This window comes from Labrus mixtus, chromosome 19, assembly GCF_963584025.1.
Source record: "Labrus mixtus chromosome 19, fLabMix1.1, whole genome shotgun sequence".
NCBI classification, from domain to species: domain Eukaryota; kingdom Metazoa; phylum Chordata; class Actinopteri; order Labriformes; family Labridae; genus Labrus; species Labrus mixtus.
The window spans coordinates 18,978,052-18,996,454 of record NC_083630.1 but is presented as its reverse complement, the minus strand read 5'-3'; the positions used below and the strand labels follow the sequence as shown (position 1 = coordinate 18,996,454).

The window sequence follows — 18,403 nt, the reverse complement described above, 5'->3', positions numbered from 1 at the left end:
AGGCAAGGCAGGCAACATGCTTGGGGCGCCAGGCCAGTAAGGGGCCCCCTGAGGGCTGACAAACTTTAAACCCCAGCAGTATTTCAAAATGTGTTTTGCAAGGACAATAGGAAACCTCCCTAAACTCCCCCGTGTGACAGCACTCACTCTCGTTGCCATGCTAAGCATGTCTTGCATTACTCCTGTTAAAACCACTGAAGGAATATGAAGAGGAATTATTTGTTTTGGAGGGAAAGAAGCACAGTGAGGGTTGGGGGGGGGCACTGTTGTCTCCTGCATTATCAGAAAAAACCCCTTCTCCCTTTTGAGTTATAAGAGGTTCTGTCTGCTTTGAGTGGTGCTTCAATCTGCGGTTGGCCACATTTACAGAGTCAGCACATTCTGACTCAATATCCTATTCCTGTATAATTCCTCTGAAGAAGTAAACTTCCAATGGAAAAAACCCAGACTTCTGCCCACTCATCTTTAAAAGCTTACTTGTGCAAAATTCTAAACACATTTGTCCGTCATTACGACAAAGCTGAGGCCCAAACTTAGCAGGGCGGAAAGAAAGAGGGCAAGAGGAACTGTTCAAGGTTTGTTTGGCCACAGACTGATGTTTGAGCAGATAGACAGCAGTTTGTTTATGTTGACTCGTCAGCTCATGATAGAAAGATATGAACAATTACTTAGGAGGAGGATACGCTAACCTTCCCTCGCTGTAGGTTACTCTTAAAGGGACTAAAGCGGGTCAGGATTGGGTACTAAAGAAAGCTTTGGTTTGGCTTGGACTGTTTCAGTGAGAAACAGAAAACTGTAGGGCTTCTACATCTCCTGATTTGTAATTAGAACACCACCACTGCCAAGCTCAAAACCTACCCTGCAGTGATGCCGTCATCATCTCAAATCACACACCATGATGGCCTTTCATTCTCAAGATGAAATGTGATTATATCCATTTTCTAATCAAATCACTTATGATGACAACACAGAACTGGTGAGGCCAGTTTCATGGTCCCTGTGCTGCAGTTGCTCTCAAGCCATGAGGACGTGACGCACCTTCTTCATCCTGTCTCTCAGAGGAGACATCACTTTAAACCTCCAACGAGGCCATATGCTTTGGTCCTATACACCCAAACGCTACGATTGTAAATCCTTTTTGCCAGTCTCCTTTCCTTTCAGCTCTCAGAAAATCAAACAGCAGAGGCTCGTAAAGCAAAGAGAGGTGGAGGAAAGAAAGAGAACATAAAGTTGGACACATCTGTCAGGGAACAAAGAACATCTGCGTTGATGGACGAAGGCGTTCCCTTTTCATTGATCAGCATTGTGAGCTGCGGCAGAGCTGAACTCGGAGGAAGTCACTTTGAGCCATAACTCTGTCCTCCGGCAGACAAAAACCCAGTGAAGAGTGAAGGGGCTGAGGTGACAGTGGGTTAGAGAGCTGCCTGAGTGTTTTTAACAGGCTGCATAATGGACTGTGGATGTCGTCACTGTGCATCTGTTGGACCTCATGTTTTATGGCCCCATCCTCATTGTGTCTCTAGTGAAGCTTGGAGAGCAGAGGCCCTGAGAGTCTGCTTTATATCTTCTCTATGGAAATCTTACTTCCAGCTACAGAGGCCATAAATCAGATTTCTGGCTTTAAGGCATCTAGATATCCATATAGTTTGCCCGTTGGATTTTGTTTTAACAGTTTTTGCTGCAAAATATGGCATGAAACTATGTCCTGATTTATGGATGTATGAGCTGCTTCCATACGTGGCAATGATTTGTTGGTAATAAAGCTCCCATGAATCAAAAAACATGTTTAGGAATTTTCCTAGAAGAAAAAAAAAACAGAATGCAATGCAAGCGAGCTTCAGCCCCAAAATCATCTTGATTCCATTGTTTCCTATTTGAGTGTCCTAAAAGCCCGTGAGATACAGATGGATGCAGCATGATAAAACACCATATCCAACGATGGCGTTACTGTCAAGACACGGTGTTAGAGTGACAGACTCCTGGCCAGATGAGATGTTTTTCAATCTCATTATGTTGAGATATACAAACTGGGCCCCTGTTCCTGTTCAGTTCTAAAGAGATTAGTAAAGATACCTCGCAATACAAATCCAACGTAATGCAAAGATGGACAATTTGAATCTATTTGACAAAAAATATTTATTGCAGTACTCTCTTTAACCAGCAGGGGGTGCTGTCTGCTTGTAGCTTCTCTTGTTTGATGTCAGTAGCTGAAGAAGAGACGCTTACAAACATGTCGGTAGCAAGAGAAGACTTGGAGACTTGTTAAAAATCAATGTGATTGCTGGACGCTGATGAATGACACATACAGCACAACGGACAAAGGTTGAACTACTCCTTCATGACTCCCACATAAAGCGTTGAAATTCATGAATTGGATGTATTGCCTTCTGTTGCCGACTCCATTGTCACAGTAAAAAAGTTAAAGCTAGAACGTACACAAAAGAAAAGCACATATTGTAGAAGAAGAGCTTCATCTGGTCACCTGCATGATAAATCAGAACTCTGTCCGACTCAACTGGAAGACAGCTTCCTCTCCCGACTCCACAGCAGTACACAACATTAACCGCCCACTGCACAGGTCCATGATTTACTGAGCACACTGGGACGCAGGTCTCAACTAATGGAATATCTAATGTCTCCATGACCGACACTTTAATCTGTGGTGAGACCTCCAGCCTCCAACTTCATCGTATAAATTGTATATTTACTGTAGATGTGAGATACACATGACCACAGAGCTGTGAGGTACGACCTCTGGACCCTCTGTGTATTCTAAATAGACATGTATTTACTGTATTCTAGATGGCCTTGACAAAAAAACTGTAGATTATAAATAATAATGCATGGAAAAAATGCATTTCTAGTCCAGCCTACAAGTTGTCATTAAAACAGATGATGATTATCAAACACCTGCCGGACCGTCATCTGCCAACAGTTTCCCATCTGTCAGTATGTCAACATTAATGCTGTTATATCAGCACACCTCTATTACTTTCACATTTCTGTGAATAAGCAACCACAGGTGCCTCACAATAACACAATTTTACTGCTTCATATAAAACTGACAAGCCTTGAAAATACAACCCGTGAAAGATCGTACATCCTTTGATGCCATGTGATTTCACTGAGTTGTGTTTGCTCTATAGTTTGTGCACAGTTTGCATTCCAGGAAAAAAAAACAATCTTAGCTCTGTCTGATTACATTAAACATTTCGTTTGAGGCAACACACCAAGTCAGACTTGTTTTTTTTACTACTTATGACCTTTCATGTTAATTATCACATTTTGTGGTTTCACTTCTGAGAAGGACTAACATCTCTGAAATTTAATTTTATCTTTGCATGTGGATAAGCAGTTTAATTAGTAGGCTATCTTCCCATCCTGGCTTGGTCATGCAGTGTGAAACATTGAATTTCATCTTGAAACAACATATTGTATACTATTTGTGTCAGAGGCAAAAACAACATCAGCTGTACTTTGAAAATACATACTATAAAAAGAAGGTCAAAATGATTTGCCTTGGCCAAAAATAAACTGCAAGTACAGTTTTGCAAAGTTTTAATAATGCAAAATGTTAATAATGTTAAGATTTTTATTTTTGGGCCTTTAATGGAGAGACAGGACAGTGGATGGAGTCGGAAATCAGGGATAGGGAGTGGGGAGTGAGGTGCGGGAGGGAGGCCACGGGTGGGATGTGAGCCCAGGCCGCCTGCTTGAGACGACAGCCTCCATACATGGGGCGCGCGCACTAACCATTGCGCCACCAGCGCCCCAATAATGTTAAGATTAAGATTTACTTTTATTGATCCCGCAAGGGGAAATTCTGTTTTTACACTCTGCAAGTCATGCAACACACACATAGGCTGAAATATACACACACATGCACAAACAGGATCCTATGGACATGCACTAATGGAGAGATGTCTGCTCCTGAGCTGGTGGTGGGTAGGGGGTTTGGTGCCTTGCTCAAGGGCACCTCAGCAGTGCTCAGGAAGCGATCTGGCATCTCTCCAGCTACCAGACCAACTTCCATATTTGGTCCGCACTGGGACTTGAGCTGGCGACCCTCCGGTTCCCAACCCAAGTCCCTACAGACTGAGCTACTGCTGCCACCCAAAAAAAAAAAAAAATAATATTAAAAAAAAATAAAAAAATAAAAAAAAATAAATAAATAAAATAAAATAAAAAAAAAAATAAAAAAAAATAAAAATAAAAAAATAAATAAATGAATAAAAAAAAAAAATAATAAAAAAAAAAAAAAAAAAATATATATATATATATATTAAAACTACTATTCTTTTCTGCTACAATTAAACTCTAGTAGCATTTTTATTGGACATACAGGCCTTTGTAAGGAGTGCAGTATGACTGAAAGGCCCCCCCAAAACTCCACATGAGCCACTGTTTGACTATCAGGACAAAAACATGTAGTTACACACATACACACCCTGGTGGACAACAGGCAGACTTCAGCGCACATGTCTTTGGTTGCTGTTGCACCTCCAGGACAACAGAGGGCGTGTAAGTGTTTTTGACATCCATGCATTCTGTGGTGAAAACAAACGAAGAAGAAAAGGCCCCTCAGTTGAGGAAAATGGCCGACGTAGAGATGGACATCGCGTCCAGCAGAATGAATAATGGCAACGAACACGTGTAAGTCATTGAATTGAAGATAATCCCTTCTTAATCAAATTTTACATTCGTATTCATCACGCGGAATAAACGAGGAACTGTTTCATGAGTTTGGGCTGCGAGGTGTTATCGTATTAGCAGCTACACGCTAACTTACTTATCAACGAGTGTCTTTCGTTTTAGCATCCGAGCTAATGTTCTTGAACGTGCCGAGCAGTAAGTTCCTCCAAAACCAGAGGGTTACTGAACCATCCCACAGCTGCATTGTTTACGATTGCATTCCGTCTCATGAATGCGTGTTGAATAACTCAGTCAAACATTCACATTTTGTAACAAGCGGGTGTCAAGTAACGCGAGTTAGCATATCTGAAGCTAAGTGGCTAATGTGTGAAAATCGTCTTGGCGGTTTCTGTGAGAGAGAAACGATTATGTTTTAAAAGTTAAACCTTTTTTTTCCCCTACTTTCCAGTCTTTGCTTTATTTTGCTACATTTCTGACCGAACAGCTCCTCAGTTTATATCTAAATCCAGCTCGTTACGTAACCACCTTTAACCTCATGTTAGCCTCTGTTTTGTTTTCTGTTTATCTCATAATCTTCTGAAACGGAAGTAGATCAACCTACAGGTTTATGTCACTTTATATTTTATGTTTTTTAAATACTTACTTTAAGTTCTGAACACGGTGGGGAACATAGTTTATGTCTCCCAAAAAGGTCAGATTAATTTTTTTAACATGATGCTGAAAGTCGCCAGTGCCCTCGTTGCCAATGGTTACGGTGTTGGAGGAGGGACAACAAAGGAGGGTCAGCTCTGTTCCCTCAGTGTTCAATACTGCTCCTACTACAACTTACCCAGAGTGTAGAACTGAGAAGTCTTTTTGTTGTCCAGCCAAAGTGAGTTGCAGAATATTGGAAATGTGGCAATTCTTTGTCTTTATTAATGTACATAAAACATCTTGAGGTCAAACATGACCTTTGACCCTTATTTGGAAGTTAAGGTACTCTGCCCTGTACAATAATAAGGCGTCATGCCAATGCAAACGGCATTAATTCTCCAGAGTGTAGAACTGAGAAGTCTTTTTGTTGTCCAGCCAAATGAGTTGCAGAATATTGGAAATGTGGCAAGCAGGTTATTAATGTTCATAAAAATCTTTAGCTCAAACATGACCTTTGACCCTTATTTGGAAGTTAAGGTACTCTGCCTTTGCATTGCCTGTACAATAATAAGGCGTCATGCCAAGGCAGGAGGCAGTAACTTCCATTTGTTACTGTATTTCACTTTGTTGCATGGTTAAAATAAAACAACCAACACTGTTTCTTTGCTACACTTTAGTCAAGCTACCGTGTGTGTCAGACGTGCTTGATGACAGATATTAAAACAAAGGCATAACACCTTAACTCCACTGCAGTGAAACAGTAACTTAACTTTGATCTGCAGTAAAACAAAGACAGAAGACCTTAACTCAGTTTGAGTATTACAGAATGCTGCAGTACAAAGACCCTGATGAGTGAAGTTACTGGACTCTGCTTTGGTTTCTCGAGGGCTTTTGGAAGTTAAGGCAAATACAACCTACTATTTTCTCAAATTTAAAAAAAAAAAAAACCACAATTGTCTTTATTAATGTACATAAAAAGCTTGAGGTCAAACATGACCTTTGACCCTTGTTTGGAAGTTAAGGTACTCTGCCGTTGCATTGCCTGTACAATAATAAGGCGTCATGCCAAGGCAAAAGGCATTAACTTCCATTTGATAGCTCCCTTGGTTGCTGATCACTATATTAATGGTGTTGGGGAGAAGGATGATTCAGAAACTGTTGAACATTATGGACAACAACACGCATCCCTTACACAATCTCGTGTGTGAACAAAAGAGTGTTTTTAGTGGGAGGCTAAGCTGCAAAAAGGACAGATTTAAAAATACTTTTTTACCTACTGCAATTGCACTTTATAACGACTCCCCTTTAAGTAAGGACAGAAGACATTTAAACTTTAGCCTGAGTTGCATATATCATATATCAAACTGTATTGTGGGCTCATGTTTTTTTTTTGTATGGGTGGGATATGTATGTATATATGTGTTGTGTTGTCTGTTTGTATGTATGCTGGCTGCTGGAACACCTAAATTTCCCTGCTGGGATGAATAAAGTATATCTTATCTTATCTTATCTTAAATCAGTATATGATAAATAATTATAACATATAGGGGCGCAGTGGTTAGTGTGCGCGCCCCATGTATGGAGGCTGTAGTCCTCCGGGCGGGCGGCCCAGGTTCGGATCCAGCCTGCATGTCATTCCCCTCTCTCTCTCTCCCTGATTTCCACCTCTATCCACTGTCCTGTCTCTGCATTAAAGGCACAAAAAGCCAAAAAATAAATCTATAATAATATAATAATAATGATAACATATACATGAAATCTAGTGATCATGGCACAATTAAGTGCTTGATGACAGATATTAAAACAAAGGCTTAACTCCACTGCAGTGAAACAGTAACTTCACTTTGATCTGCAGTAAAACAAAGACAGAAGATCTTAACTCAGTTTGAGTATTCCTGAATGCTTCAGTTCAAAGGCAAAGACCCTGATGAGTGAAGTTACTGGACTCTGTCTTGGTTTCTCGAGGGCTTTTGGAAGTTAAGGCAAATACAACCTACTATTTTCTCAAAAAAAAAAAGAAAAAACACAATTGACTCAAGATATTTGTCCACATAATAAAGCACATCTGTAATGTTCCAAAAATGACCAAAAAATTGAAGTTACTGCCTTTTGCCTTTGTAGGGCAGAATAGGTCACCAACTAAGGTTCATTCCTTGTCTTATTTAGATGAAGAATTGTTTGTTTTTCATCAATGAAAATGATGGTGGTGGCAGTAGCTCAGTCTTTAAGGACTCGGGCTGGGAACCAAGGGTTGCCGGTTAAATTTCCTGCTGTGTATATGTAAGTTGGTGTGGTTGCTGGAGCGATGCAAGGTCACTTCCCGAGTACCGAGGTTCTAGACTAACCTCTGGCTCTCCATTTATAGCAGTGTGTACTAGGGCTGGGCGATATGGACCAAAACTCATGTCTCAATATTGTTTAGCTGAATGGCGATACTCGATATATATGGATATATATTTTATTAACAGTGAAAACACATGGAAAGTAAACTACCTGTTTGTGAATTTAAAAAGTAATATTATAAAATAAAAATGTTCCTTAAATACAATAAAAGAGAGAGAGAGGAGGAGCAGGGTTAAGAGGGACAGACAGTCAGTCATCATCAGTGAGATGAGAAAAAGGTGACCTGGCACCTCTGTAACGTTATTTTAATGCAACAATATTAACGATATTCTCTTACCCTATATCTTGTTTGAAAATATATCGATATATCTTAAAAAACTCTATATATTTCCCAGCCCTAGTGTGTAGCAGCCCGACTCTGAGACCTCTCCATTAATGCATGTCCACATGTCCTGTTTGTGCAGATGTGTGTGAGAAGCATGTCTCTCACAGAGTGTTAATCATAACCCTCGGATTATAAAATATGAAAAAAATGAATTGCCCATCATGTCATATGTCACTGTCTAACTCTGATATAGTAACTGTACCTCCTTTCTCCTTTTTTCATGGTGGGTAGATTATCTTCTTGACCTTGTCTAGATATGAAAATCTGTGTTTTCTGCAAAGTGTACATAAGAAACAAAAATGATATACTGTTCTTTCAATAGCATGTGCTCCATGTCTAAAGATTGGACTTCTTTTAACAGGAAGCAAGATCTGGAAAGCCAGGAACGGAGTGGAAATGAAGACAGCGGAGATGTTTCTGAGGAAGAGGAGGAGGAAGAGGTAGGGGTGGACTACAGCAAGACCTAAATATCTTAAGTGGTATGATGCCATGATTATGATTTGGTGTAAATTGTGCTGGTTATTGTTCTTTATGTTTACACCCTGATTTGGACACATTTAACCAGAAATAGGGTCAGTTATGTATTATAGTGGAAGTTCATTACAAAGCTCACACGCAGCTTAACAACACATCTAATTTCCCTTCCTGGCATTTTGTGTTGCCCTGAATGAAGTGTGATTCTTCTATTAGTGTGGACACGTTATTAGAGAAATACAAGTTTAATCAAAATGACCTAAACCACAATAACCAACACTTATTTATTAAGACAAGCATAAAAACTGTCATAGAAATGGAGGGAAAAGTGCATAAATTAAGTAGATGTATGCATTTTCAGGTACAAATAGTCATAATTTGTACTGCTCTAACTGTTTTAGAAAACGCCTAATCTGCTATAATCTGCTGTTTTATCCCAGCACATACGTAATCGCAACACGGCTACTGTCTTATCTCTAAATATAGACATAAAAAGCCCCAAAATAAACCTTGAAAAACACATTGAATAACACAAGGTGTACTGTGTTTTTGTTTTTAACACCTGTTAAATAAAACCCTGTTTATATGACTTTAAGTCCCTAACCTTACATGTTGAGTAATGTAAATGCTGAGATGAAACTTCACCTGATTCCCTCATGCTGATATTTGTCTTGTCCCAGGAGGAGGCAGTGACTAACGGCGAGAAGACAGAAGAAGGGGCCAAACATCACAGCAGCAGTGGAAAACACAAGAGGAAAAAACACAAGCATCGTAGTAAGCACAAAAAACACAAGCATGCCTCCGACGAGGACAAAGACCGCAAGCGCAAGCATCGTCACAAACACAGGAAACACAAACGCAAAGAGGGCGCCTCTCCTTCGGGTGCTGTCCTCTTCGCCTCCTCCAGCCACAGAAAAGTGGAGTCCTCACCCTCCTCCGGAAACCCAAGCCTGGACGACAGAGCCCTTCTGGAGGACTTGGAGAAACAGAGGGCCATGATAAAAGCTGAGCTGGACAGCCAGTTGATGGAGGGCAAGGTTCAGTCAGGCATGGGTTTGATCCTTCAGGGTTATAACTCCGGCTCTGAAGAGGATGGAGAAGCTCGAGTCAGAAATGGAGAACAGCGTCAAAAGGGCAGCTCAGGTAAACCTATCTCTCCCAGAGGGGGAAAAAGTGGGAAATCTAGACGAGACTCAACAGAGGCCAGCAAGTCTAACTCCAAGCGTCGCAGTCGAAGTAAGTCTGCGGACAGGTCGGGACAGACCAAGGAGCCTAAGCTGGACAAGGTGACCAAAACCACCAAGGACCCAAGTGTAAAAGACAGAGGGCGAGGCAGGAGCAGGTCCAAAGACAGAAAGCGCTCAGTCAGCACTGACAGGTCCAAGGACAGAAGCAGGAAGTCCAACTCCCCCTCCAGCTGGAGAGGAGAGCAGAAAGGCAGCCGCACTGAAAAACGTTCCTCTCCACAGCGGGACGACAGACCAAACCAGGACAGAGCAGTCCGCAGGTCCAGATCACCTGGGCGAGAGAGGCCCGGTCGCTCAGATGCCGACCGGGACAAACGGCCAGCAAAATCCCCTTCCAAGGATGCTTCGTCAGGTAAAGAGAACCGCTCTCCTCATCGCCGAGGGCTTCACAGCCCTATGAGGAAGCGCAGTGCTTCCCCTCGCCACAGAGATGCCCACCAGCCCCCAGCTACTGCCTCAGACAGGACATCGAAACAAAGCCACTCGCCATCTAGAACAAGATCTCCCCAAAGGAGAGCCCGAAGTCGCTCGCCAGAAGCCAGGAGGAGGGAGGTTGACAGACAGGACTCACCACTGAGGTTGGTGAAAGTTGTTTTTACTTCTTCTGGTAGGTTTAGTTGAATCGCAGGGGAATCGGTGAATGTTTTTGTCGCTCTGATTGAATCAGGAATCGATCATTAAAACAACAGAGAGAGTGTTGTTTAAAAAAAAACCTGTGATACCGAAAAGTATCAGTGCAATGACATTTTTTAAAACTATATGTAACTAACTAATATGTAACATCATAACCCGAACAAGATTAAAACCTGGATACTGGTGACCATGTGAATGGTCTCAGTGATCAAACATTGTTTTTGTAAATCAGAAGACTTGAAGTGTCTCTTTGAAGGCAAATGTTAGAGTGAATAATAATGCAATCAAAGTTTAAAAATATATATATTTTATCATAAAAGAAATGTACTGATTTTGAAAGCCTTTACTGGGAGATGTAAAAGTCCTCTTCAGCTTGCCTGTCCTCTGATGTTTGCACAGGAAGCGTCCCCGGCCAGACGTAGGGCAGGGCAGAGACAGATCCCGAGAGAACAGTCCCAGAGCAGCATCTCGCCGCAGGATGAGTCGCTCACCTCTGAGACGGAGGTCCATGTCGCCACGACGACGGTCCCGCTCTTCCCCTCGCAGGCGCTCTCCATTGGGACACAGGTAATGGTTCTTTTTTTACTCATCTTTCATTTGTCTCTGCTCACAGCAGAGGTCTTTTCTCTACACTGTTATCTTTTTACGTAATCAAAGACACACTCGGCTTTCTAATTTTAGTCTGGCATTTGTCATGTTTTTTTTTTTTCCAGGGGGGTTGGCTGTCAAAGTTTCTGTGTGGAACTTTTCTTTGATTTAATGCCTGCTTTTTCTGGTTAAAACTTTTGCAAGGTAATAAACCATTCCAACTTGACATCTGTTCTCTGCAGGGCCGGGGAGAGAGACCGGTACGGGAGGCTCAGACAGTACAGGCGTTCAATGTCCAGAGATCGTGATAGGAGAAGACGACGCAGCAGGGACGAGGACAAGTTCAAGGGCAGCCTGTCAGAGGGCATGAAAGTTGACAAGGAGTCTTCAGAGGAAGAAGTGTGAGTGAAAGAAGAAACTTTTCTATCCATACATAGACAGTCGTTCTATTAATATCCTTTCTGTGATTTATTAAATCAAGGCAGCTTTTTGTTTTATGTGTCGCAAATTCAAAGAAAATGCAAAACAGCGTGTTTTGATTACGTTTCATCTCTGATTCTGCGTGACTAAATTTAAAGTATACCAATGCAGAGTTTCATTCTGACATTAAAATAAGGACTGTCAAGGGTTTATTAAAACAATGCAAATGTATGTTATGATTTTGAGTTGTAGATTTGGTATTTTAAGAAGTGCTGACGGCTTCAAAGTGTTTATTCTAATGCAGCGTAACACTGTCGCACATCATTTATATATGCAGGAGTACAGGTACTAGTGTTGTAGTCAAGACCATGCTAAACGGGACCGAGACATACCCGAGACCAAAGTGCTCTAAGACAAGACCAAGACATTTAGGGATCGAGACAGAGTCAAGACCAAGACCATAAATATCAATGAAAAATCATCATCTTGTGTGCAGGGGGCACACTTAGACCGTAACACCAGGAAGGCTGCAGTTGAACCAGCGGGATGAAAATCAAATGAATTGAAGTTTTTCCTTCGACTCAAAGTAATGACGTGGGAAAATAGCCGTTCAGTGGTGTTCTTCACCGGTCTTGATTTAAAATCCGAAGTCTGCCCAGTCTGAGACCGAGACAAGACCGAGTAAAAATGCTTTCGATTCCAAGATGGGAACGAGATCTTCAAAAAGTCAGATTTCGAGTGCTACATCAATAGCAGGTACACAATGACCCACTGACGTCTAATGATCCCGGTTAATGTGACAGCATTTGCCCTTTTCAGGAGTTCCAGTTTAGTTACTTTCTCCTTTTCATACAGGTCCTGTATGTGTGAAACTATTGGTCCCTGTGACGGTAATGCATATAACACGCCAACCTGAGGACGTCCCTTAGACCAGAGTCTTCCACAATGTTGACTGGCCTGCAGTCAGTTGCCATCTATTTCGTAAGAGCCGTAGTTCTTGGATTTAGTTTAATCCACTTGTCTGTGGCGATTCACACATTCCAAAATGGTGCTTTACCGGCTTCGGTGATTCCAATGCCCTCTTCCTTCAGTCTGATTAGCTGCACCTGTTCGCTAAGCTCGCAGGTGGTTGATCAAACTCGAAGTCACACAACATGTTTATTGTTAACTGAGCAGTCAGTGAGTTTTTCAAAGTGAATTGAGCCATTTCAAAGCACAGCGGTGTTGTTTTTTTCCCCCCATCACTTAAGACAGCGGCTTACTACGGAGGGCTGAAAGGGACAAAATAGCATCTGATTTAGAAGAAATGAATGTGTTCATTTAACATTTTAACTCCGACAGCCACCGTTATCATAATTGTTACATTTGTTTAGTGAATCATGACTTCTACCTAAGCTGAATTTGATTGTATTCATCTTGTAAATGGAAACCGCTTATGATGTCGCATTGCATGAAAGACCTGAACGACGAGAAGTCCTCGAGCTGATTTGTACCACGCGACTCTCGCACATTGGCCCTGATAAAAAAACAGGAGTCTGTGCTTCATATTTCATAGATTCTTGTTTGTGTTTGAAGGTTGGAGGACTTTGATGGCGAGGAGGTAGATGAAGAGGCTCTCATTGAACAACGCCGCCAGCAGCGCCTGGCCATCGTCCAGGTCTGTATCCTCCTCTCTTAGTCCAAAGTTTCTGATAAATCAGTAATAATATGTATACGATATGTTGGTGTATGTGCCTGAAAATGGATAACTCACAGTTAATTACTGATCAAGTTTTAAATGTAGTATCATGGTGAAACGTTTCCTGTCATTGAACAGAAATACAAGATAGACAATGAAGACAGCAACATGGTGTCAGAGCCCAGCAGCCCTCAGAGCAGCACACGCAGCCGGTCCCCCTCGCCCGACGACATCCTGGAGAGAGTAGCCGCGGATGTCAAGGAGTATGAACGCGAGAACCTCAACACCTTCGAGGCCAACATCAAAGCCAAGCAGAACCTCATCGCACAGGAGAAAGACGGTAATGTCCAAAGTAAAACCCTCTTGTGTGTTGGCATACAAGGCCAACTGAATGAACCACGGTCAGGTGAGAGCCCGAGAGTTACCCACAAGTTTTTACATACAGGTGATTTAAAAAAACAAAAAAAAATGGGGAGGCCTTTGAAAGGATGCATAATTGAAATGTCTTTTTCTTTGATATATGTAAACAGAACTTGATTAGATTTGTCAAAGGGAGCGCGCACAAATCAAATTATTCTCCTGACTGTTTTCAAAAGTTGGGCTTCCTCATTCAGCAGGTAGCCTTTCATGATGTAGTATCATGATAGCTCGAGCTGTTGAGAGTACATCAATCATGTTTGGCTTAAAATCTTCTTCAAATTGTTAAACTGGATGGGTCAAGAACTAAATGAGCTCCATGTACATTATCTGTGGCTGAATGGGGTCAGCTTGACCCAGGTAACTACAGAATAGTGCGATTCATCATCCCTCCAGCCGCACTCTTAACCTAAACCTTTGATATGTAGTTTCGTCTTCTGGCCTTCATCACTGAAGAGCTCAGTTTATGTGAGCATGGAGGAGATCAGAACCTGAACAGATAAAAGCTCTAAAAGGCGTAGCAATCATTTTTTGGACGGTCTCTTCCGAGTTGTCCGTATTGATTTTTCTAGGACGTAAATGGCCATTTTTCATGTTCGGCAATCTAATGCCGTTTCAAAGTTCAGCTCCTTCAGCAGATATGGAGAAAAAAAAGGGGGGGTTGCCTTCCTGCTAGCCTTTTTTGCCCTTCCTTTGAATTCACAACTTTACACACAGCATGAATGCTTCCTCTTTAAAAAACATATCTGTTGGTTCTGTTTGATATCCGTCAAAGAAAACTGGGCTGAAACTAAACTAGTTGCATTTGGGGGCCTAATTTGTGTGAGAAATGCAGAGTTGTATGATGCAGCCCTTTTGATTTTCTTTCTTTCTGTCATGTGTTCATTCAGTTGCTGGCTTGTAATCCAAAGCCTGGGTGTCTCTGCCACCTGCAGCATATTTTGATCTCTGCAGAGTATGTGAATCAATCGCAAGTACAAGATATTCTGTTTTACAACATGGTCGATGAACAGAAACTCACCCTTTGTTGTTGTTTTGTTTTTGTTTTGTTTTTTTGTTTCAGGAGCAAACCCAAAGAAGCCTTCAGCCCCCGACATGTTTACAGAATCTGATGACATGTTTGCTGCCGACTTTGATGTAAGAATTTAAATTTAAACATCTTTTTTTTTTTTCATCTTCTGCTGTGTTATAAATGTTCTGGGTCTCAGTTATACACAGTGGGTAGAATCCTAACTAAAAATGTATGAGCTGCTAAATCATAGAAATAATTTTCAGATTATTAAAACCCCACACCTTCATGCTCCCTTCATAAATCAGGATCCACCTATAAATGTGCTCCCATATCAGCCCCCCTAAGCAGCCCTCCACACACCCACATTCATCCTAAAATGGTCAATGCAAAGCAGCTTGTGAAAGAAAATGTATACAAACGTGCAGGCAGCGGGTTTGTTTTTATAGATCTCAAACTTTGGGTGGGAAATGGTGCACGGCCGTGTCAGGCCCCGTTTTGTGCGCACACACACACACCGCGGTTATAGAGGAGTCCCCTGATCATGTTTGGATTGTTTCTGCAGAGTGCCAGGATGAGAGCAGCAGGTGTCGGGAAGGACTTCAAGGAGAACCCCAACCTCAGGGACAACTGGACTGATGCTGAGGGTTACTACAGTAAGTTCTGATTTGTCATCCTTTGCCAATCACATCCCTGATACATGGAGTGTCTTCTATATAACGGCTTCTCCATTTGGTAATTGAAAAGGATTAAGGACATACACCTGAGTCTGTGTTGAGTCTATTTTGCCAACATGTTTGTTTGCGGTGTTGTTATTTAGGAGTGAACATCGGGGAGACTCTGGATAAGCGTTATGATGTGTACGGATACACTGGCCAGGGAGTGTTCAGTAACGTGATCAGAGCCAGGGACACTGCCCGGGCCGGCCAGGAGGTGGCAGTGAAGATCATCCGAAACAACGAGCTCATGTGAGTCAGAGCCTTTTATATCAAGTAGTAGCATTCATACATCAGAAATATATCTAAACATTATAGATTCTGAAAAATAATTCTGTCAACTTAAAAACAATGTCATTGATGTTTGATTGAATTAGCTTTGATTAAGAGTTTGAACGCCTGTTTGGTTCACAGGCAGAAGACCGGGCTGAAAGAGTTAGAATTCCTCAAGAAGCTGAATGACGCAGATCCTGACGACAAGTTCCACTGCCTCCGTCTCTTCAGGCACTTCTACCACAAGCAGCATCTTTGTCTGGTGTTTGAGCCTCTCAGGTACTGGAAGACACCCCTCTCCTTCCCTCCCATCATTTCAGACGTGTGCATCCCGTCACCCTCTAATGACCTGTTGTTTTCTTATCTGTAGTATGAATTTGCGAGAGGTGTTGAAGAAGTACGGTAAAGATGTCGGGCTCCACTTCAAAGCTGTGCGTTCCTACAGCCAGCAGCTCTTCTTGGCCCTCAAGCTGCTCAAACGATGCAACATCCTCCACGCTGACATCAAGCCAGATAATATCCTGGTACGGTGTGACTCTCAACCTTCTTCTTTATTTTTTTACTTGAAATAAAAAAACAACACCGTGTCTCATGTTCTTATTTTTTTGTCCTCAAAGGTGAATGAGTCAAAGACCATTTTGAAGCTGTGTGATTTTGGTTCGGCCTCCCATGTGGCTGATAACGACATCACACCGTACCTGGTCAGCAGATTCTACAGAGCTCCAGAAATCAGTAAGTTGCTTCTTTTTTTTCTTTCTTTTTTAAACATTACTCCTCTCACCTTTTTAAAGCAGTCAAATTCAAAAGCTCACCCTTTCTCTCTGCTTCAGTCATAGGAAAGCCGTACGACTATGGCATCGACATGTGGTCCGTTGGCTGCACTTTATATGAGCTTTACACCGGAAAAATCCTCTTTCCTGGATCTTCCAACAACCACATGATCAAGCTAGCTATGGACCTGAAGGGCAAGATGCCCAACAAGGTAAGATTGCATCACACAGCCTCAGTTGTGTCAGCTGTTGTTTGCCTTTCCTAGATGAAGTGAAAGTTGGATCCATGCAGTGTTGTAGAAGTTAGAGCTGATGTAACGCCGTGGTTTCCTTTCCTCAGATGATCCGCAAAGGCTTGTTCAAAGACCAGCACTTTGATCAGAATTTGAACTTCCTGTACATCGAAGTGGACAAAGTGACAGAGAGGGTAAGGACGTTCTTTACTTCTTATAGTGCAATCACCTGATAAAATGAACATGCCCTTTGGGAATTTTCCCCCCCACATGCATTCAACTTGAAATGTCTTTTCTCCGCCCCGTTAGGAGAAGGTGACGGTGATGAGCACCATCAACTCCACCAAAGACCTGCTGACAGACATGATCGGAGGCCAGCGCCTGCCTGAGGACCAGAGGAAGAAAGTGATGCAGCTGAAGGACCTGCTGGATGGCACCCTGATGCTGGACCCAGCCAAACGCATCACCATCAACCAGGCTCTGCAGCACCCTTTCATCCAGGAGAAGATCTGAGACCTTGGAACGCCACAAACTCCCAGAGCAGACACAGAACCAACCAATAAACCAGCTCTGACAGGAACTCTGCAGCAAACCCCACAGACTTCTAATCAGAATGTCATGGATTTTTGTTCTTCCTTGACTTGTTCTCTTTATGGATACATAATTGTTTTATTGTACATAGATCATTCAGATGGTAGCCATTCTTGAAGACAGATTTTGCGATATATCATTGTAAAATTCCCCTCATACCCAGCAATGCAGTTACGGACTTTTTTTTTTATTTAACTGGCATTGGAGTGACAGATGTTTTAAAGAGGAAAAAAAAGATAATTCCTGTAAATACTGTACGTCTATTGCATTACCAATCTCAAGCAGCAGACAGTTGAGTTTTGATGTAGTTGCAAAAGTCTAAAAAAAATCTCATCTCTTTTTTAAACCACAATTTCTCATTGTAGAGCAATGCATGCTTTTGAATGTGCACTCTGTGTGCGCTAGATTTCTGTGGTGCAGGCCTATGTAAATGCTCTGTATGTGCATCAGTGTCCCACATGTGGCAGCAACTCCAAATTCTTCAGGCTGTGAGCTCTGAACTGAAGGCAAAGATGCAAACGATAAACTCCTTGGAACAAGAATTTTCTTTTTTCTTCAAAGCAGGTAGTCATTGTTTTCTGTTGCTGGACATTTCCATATTGTGTTTTCTTTTTTAAACCTTCCTCTCCTTCCAGCGCTCTGGCTCGGTCCTGGCTCTTTAAGGCTCTCACATTTAAGTGCCTCCTGTATGAGCCTAGTGTGTTTAAAAACACCAAACAATGCTGGCCTCATGAAGCCACACCTTTGACCCTCCTCCCCTCTTATTGTTGTATATAGTCCACAGTTAGTCATTTCATGTGTGATTATTTTTTTTCCATGAAGTGGTAAAAAAAACAATCTTGTGATTTCAATAAAGAATAGTTGTGGAAAAGCTGCTGAAAGAGCACCTTCAGTATGAGACCACTTTTTAGTAATAAAATGTTTCCTATTATATACCAACCCCCCCGTTCTTCATTCTGATGTCCTGCACATCCTCATCATCACTGGATTCATATAAAAGATGACAGGAATCAGCCTTGACATCAGTACAGACCTTATAAGTGCACGTTAGCTGTCCAAATAAGAGCCTGAAAAATGCACTCTGAAGATGACAAGATGGTGAATGTGACTATTCCTGCAGCATCAGACGCTCAAAAGTACAATCAGTCCTTCTTATGTCCAGTTGGAACAATTTTCAGCTCTTAACTGTATCCTTCATCTCGGTCACCATTTTTGCTGTTGTGTAGATCTTCTCAAAAGCATAATGGGAGACTCTCAGAATGGAGTCCAGTTTTTTTTTTCTCCATCTGAAAAGTTAGGCAATGATGCAAGAGCGTTCTGTGCTTGCAAAAAAAAAAAGT

At 41.9% G+C, this 18,403-nt stretch overlaps 1 protein-coding gene across 1 annotated transcript; it reads left to right on the top strand.

Annotated features, from left to right (window-relative positions):
• Positions 1-4,555: 4,555 nt before the first annotated feature.
• prpf4bb (pre-mRNA processing factor 4Bb) lies at positions 4,556-18,002 on the top strand. The gene is made up of 16 exons (XM_061064419.1): positions 4,556-4,653; positions 8,376-8,454; positions 9,169-10,313; positions 10,768-10,935; positions 11,199-11,357; positions 12,952-13,033; positions 13,193-13,394; positions 14,535-14,608; positions 15,046-15,136; positions 15,301-15,448; positions 15,611-15,748; positions 15,840-15,993; positions 16,087-16,201; positions 16,300-16,451; positions 16,580-16,666; positions 16,782-18,002. Exons 1-16 carry the CDS (start codon positions 4,595-4,597, stop codon positions 16,983-16,985), a joined length of 3,057 nt encoding a protein of 1,018 aa, XP_060920402.1. The 5' UTR covers positions 4,556-4,594; the 3' UTR covers positions 16,986-18,002.
• Positions 18,003-18,403: the final 401 nt, after the last annotated feature.

What these genes read in the sequence shown, in the direction of transcription:
- prpf4bb (XM_061064419.1), top strand. Translation starts at nt 4,595, where the DNA reads ATGGCCGACGTAGAGATGGACATCGCGTCCAGCAGAATGAATAATGGC. An exon ending in AATAATGGCAACGAACACGT is followed by an intron (nt 4,654 to 8,375) that starts GTAAGTCATTGA and finishes TTCTTTTAACAG; the next exon opens with GAAGCAAGATCTGGAAAGCC. An exon ending in CTGGTGTTTGAGCCTCTCAG is followed by an intron (nt 15,749 to 15,839) that starts GTACTGGAAGAC and finishes TCTTATCTGTAG; the next exon opens with TATGAATTTGCGAGAGGTGT.